The 2452-nt window shown below is 49.3% G+C and overlaps 1 protein-coding gene across 1 annotated transcript; it reads left to right on the top strand.

Moving 5' to 3' along the window:
• Positions 1-340: 340 nt before the first annotated feature.
• On the top strand, positions 341-1961 carry LOC123125342 (uncharacterized). Its single transcript, XM_044545859.1, has 2 exons — positions 341-647; positions 1088-1961. Exon 2 carries the CDS (start codon positions 1140-1142, stop codon positions 1743-1745), a length of 606 nt encoding a protein of 201 aa, XP_044401794.1. The 5' UTR covers positions 341-647; positions 1088-1139; the 3' UTR covers positions 1746-1961.
• Positions 1962-2452: the final 491 nt, after the last annotated feature.

Genomic DNA, 2452 nt, shown 5'->3' with positions numbered 1-2452 from the left:
TCTGGTCAGTCTAGGAGGGGAACGGCGGCATGCCACTGCAGCTGCTCCAGCCTTGGCCGGGGCTTGGGCGAGCCGGAGTCAGGCAGCGGCAGCCGCGGCTGCTCCCTCTGTCGCTCGCCACGAGCACGACATCGTCGGACGGCGGAGCTTCAATTTCTGGAACTCTCTATCTCTCTCATTCACGGAGCTCAGTTCAGTGAAATAATGGTTGTACTAGCTCGAAGCGTCCGTGACGGATAAGGCAAGGCGAAGGACTTTTCAGCAAATTAAACAAAACAAATCTATTTATTAAGTGGTGGGGTCCACCGGGCCACGTGTTGTCCGCTGGTTGACCCTGCACGATAGTGCGTGCAGGGATCCCAGCAGGAGAGCCCGACCCAAACAATCAAACCACTTGTCTTCAGTCCGCCGCCTCCGCCTGCCCCCGCGTCATCGGAGTGCCGGCCGCCGCCGCCGCCTCTCTTCCCGGATGGCCGCCCGTCGCGCCCGCGTTTTCCTCACCGTCGGTATGTATCCGCCTCGCTCGCCACCCGTCTGACGCCTCACCGCTTCTTCTGCCGTACGCGCCCTAACGGCGGCTGCACGAACTCCGCCACTCACCGCCGGACAGCCCCTCCGCCCGCATCTCCATTAAATTCTAAATCCAGGTGTGATTTGGTTGCTTTATTCTTGTGCAGCTTTCAGGCAATTTATTATTATTATTCCTAGTATATGCAACTAGCTCAATACACACTAATTTTGGGATATTTTTCAGGGTTCAGTTAATGCTAGTTCATCCTGTAAAGTTCATGTTCTTTGGCTCAGTTTCATAGTGGAATCTGTTAATCATTAATTATCCAATCTGAAACAGCAACGGACAGATTTGTGCGTCGGCTATTTGCCATCTTTTTTGACGCCATAAGTTTCATGCCTGAAATTCATGAACTTTTCTAGCTTTTGTGAAGTTGTAACTTTGGCCTCTTTTCTGTAAATTCATGCCTGGAATTGCCATGCTTTTTCCTGTGAATCATTCTTTCTGGGTTGATGTTTGTTAAATGGAGAACCATGTGTGATTGTTAACCCCTCTATATCTACTCTACATTCACAGCAAGACTGACCGAGAAGATTCACTCAAGTCAATAGTGTGGCCGGCCATTGACATGGAGGCAATTCTTGTGAGCACCGATCGCCTTCTCCAGGTGGCCAGGGACTCCCATGCGCAGGCGGGCGCTCTGGGACGCCTCTGGCGGGTGCTAGACGGCGCCATGGCGTGTTGCGTCTCCGACGCCACCTTCGCCGACTGGCTCAAAGTGGCGTTGGAAAACTTGCTTGGCATGGTTGACACACTTGACAACTTCACAAGGACAGTGGACAACCTCACCGCTCGCCTCCAAGCCACGTGTCACCCTAAAGGCCACCATAAAGGCAGCCGCCGCCGCGTCTCCCCTGCTGGCCAACTCGCCGGACTCCACGGAAATGATCTCTTCCGCACACTGATGACCCTGCAGCTGCCTGCGTCTGCGCCTGCGGAGTTCTTCCTTGAGGTCGCTCTCGCTGCACAGAGCCTCATCGTGCATGACCAGCTCGACCTTTTCATCGAACTCAGTGAAAAGATCATCTTGGAGGGAAACCCTATGGCGATATATGAGTACAACTTCATGGCCTTCATGTACCACAGGAAAACCTTGGACAAGTTCGTTCAAGAGCACATTGACCTTGCCAACGCCGCTGCAATTTCACGTCCACCGACTGGCCCAACGAAGTAAAAGCTCGATTGATATAGTTGGCTAACTAGCTGCAAGTAACACGAAGGAGCCAGGAGAGTCATTGATGGATCCTTGGCTGTCTTTGTTCCTTATGTAGGTTGCTGCATCATTGTTTTTGGGCCAAGAACAAAAACGACTACTAATGTATGTATTATATGGTACTTGTCAGCGACCGAGCATGTCTTAAGTCGTAGTAATATATAAGTAGTTGCCATCAAACTACACCCTGTTCTATTATTAACAGTCTGTATGTTACGTTTGTCGTGTTGTATTACCTGCTTTCTTCATGCACAATACACCTATATATTTTGCCTCTCTTCATTTTCTGATGATGGTACATACAGATGTTCACATGCTGACATGAACCAGTTGACATTGATTAACAAATGTCTTGAATGTTTGTTCCACAAGTGTTTGATCTTCCAAGCCTGCAAGCAAGCCTGCTACCCATGGTTCCAAATGTGGTTGAAGATTAATAGCAAACACATGCCAAATCTGTGCTGGCACAATTGTCATTGAGGTATTTGCAGGCTGCCGGCTGCCTTATTCAAAGTTGTATGGATTCAGGGGTGTTCAGTTCTCCAGTAACATATAAATGTTGATAATATCTATTTTAAGAAGAAACATTCCTTATACTGCTAACTACTAATTTCTCTTGTATCCCCCCTGCTCATGTCACTTAACTCCATGATCTGTTCTGTGACTCA

Source organism: Triticum aestivum, chromosome 5D (genome assembly GCF_018294505.1).
Source record: "Triticum aestivum cultivar Chinese Spring chromosome 5D, IWGSC CS RefSeq v2.1, whole genome shotgun sequence".
Taxonomy (NCBI): Eukaryota; Viridiplantae; Streptophyta; class Magnoliopsida; order Poales; family Poaceae; genus Triticum; species Triticum aestivum.
This window is presented reverse-complemented; position numbering and strand designations above follow the sequence as displayed.

Bases quoted from the DNA above. Each gene is read 5' to 3' on its own strand.
- LOC123125342 (XM_044545859.1), top strand. From the start codon at position 1,140: ATGGAGGCAATTCTTGTGAGCACCGATCGCCTTCTCCAGGTGGCCAGG.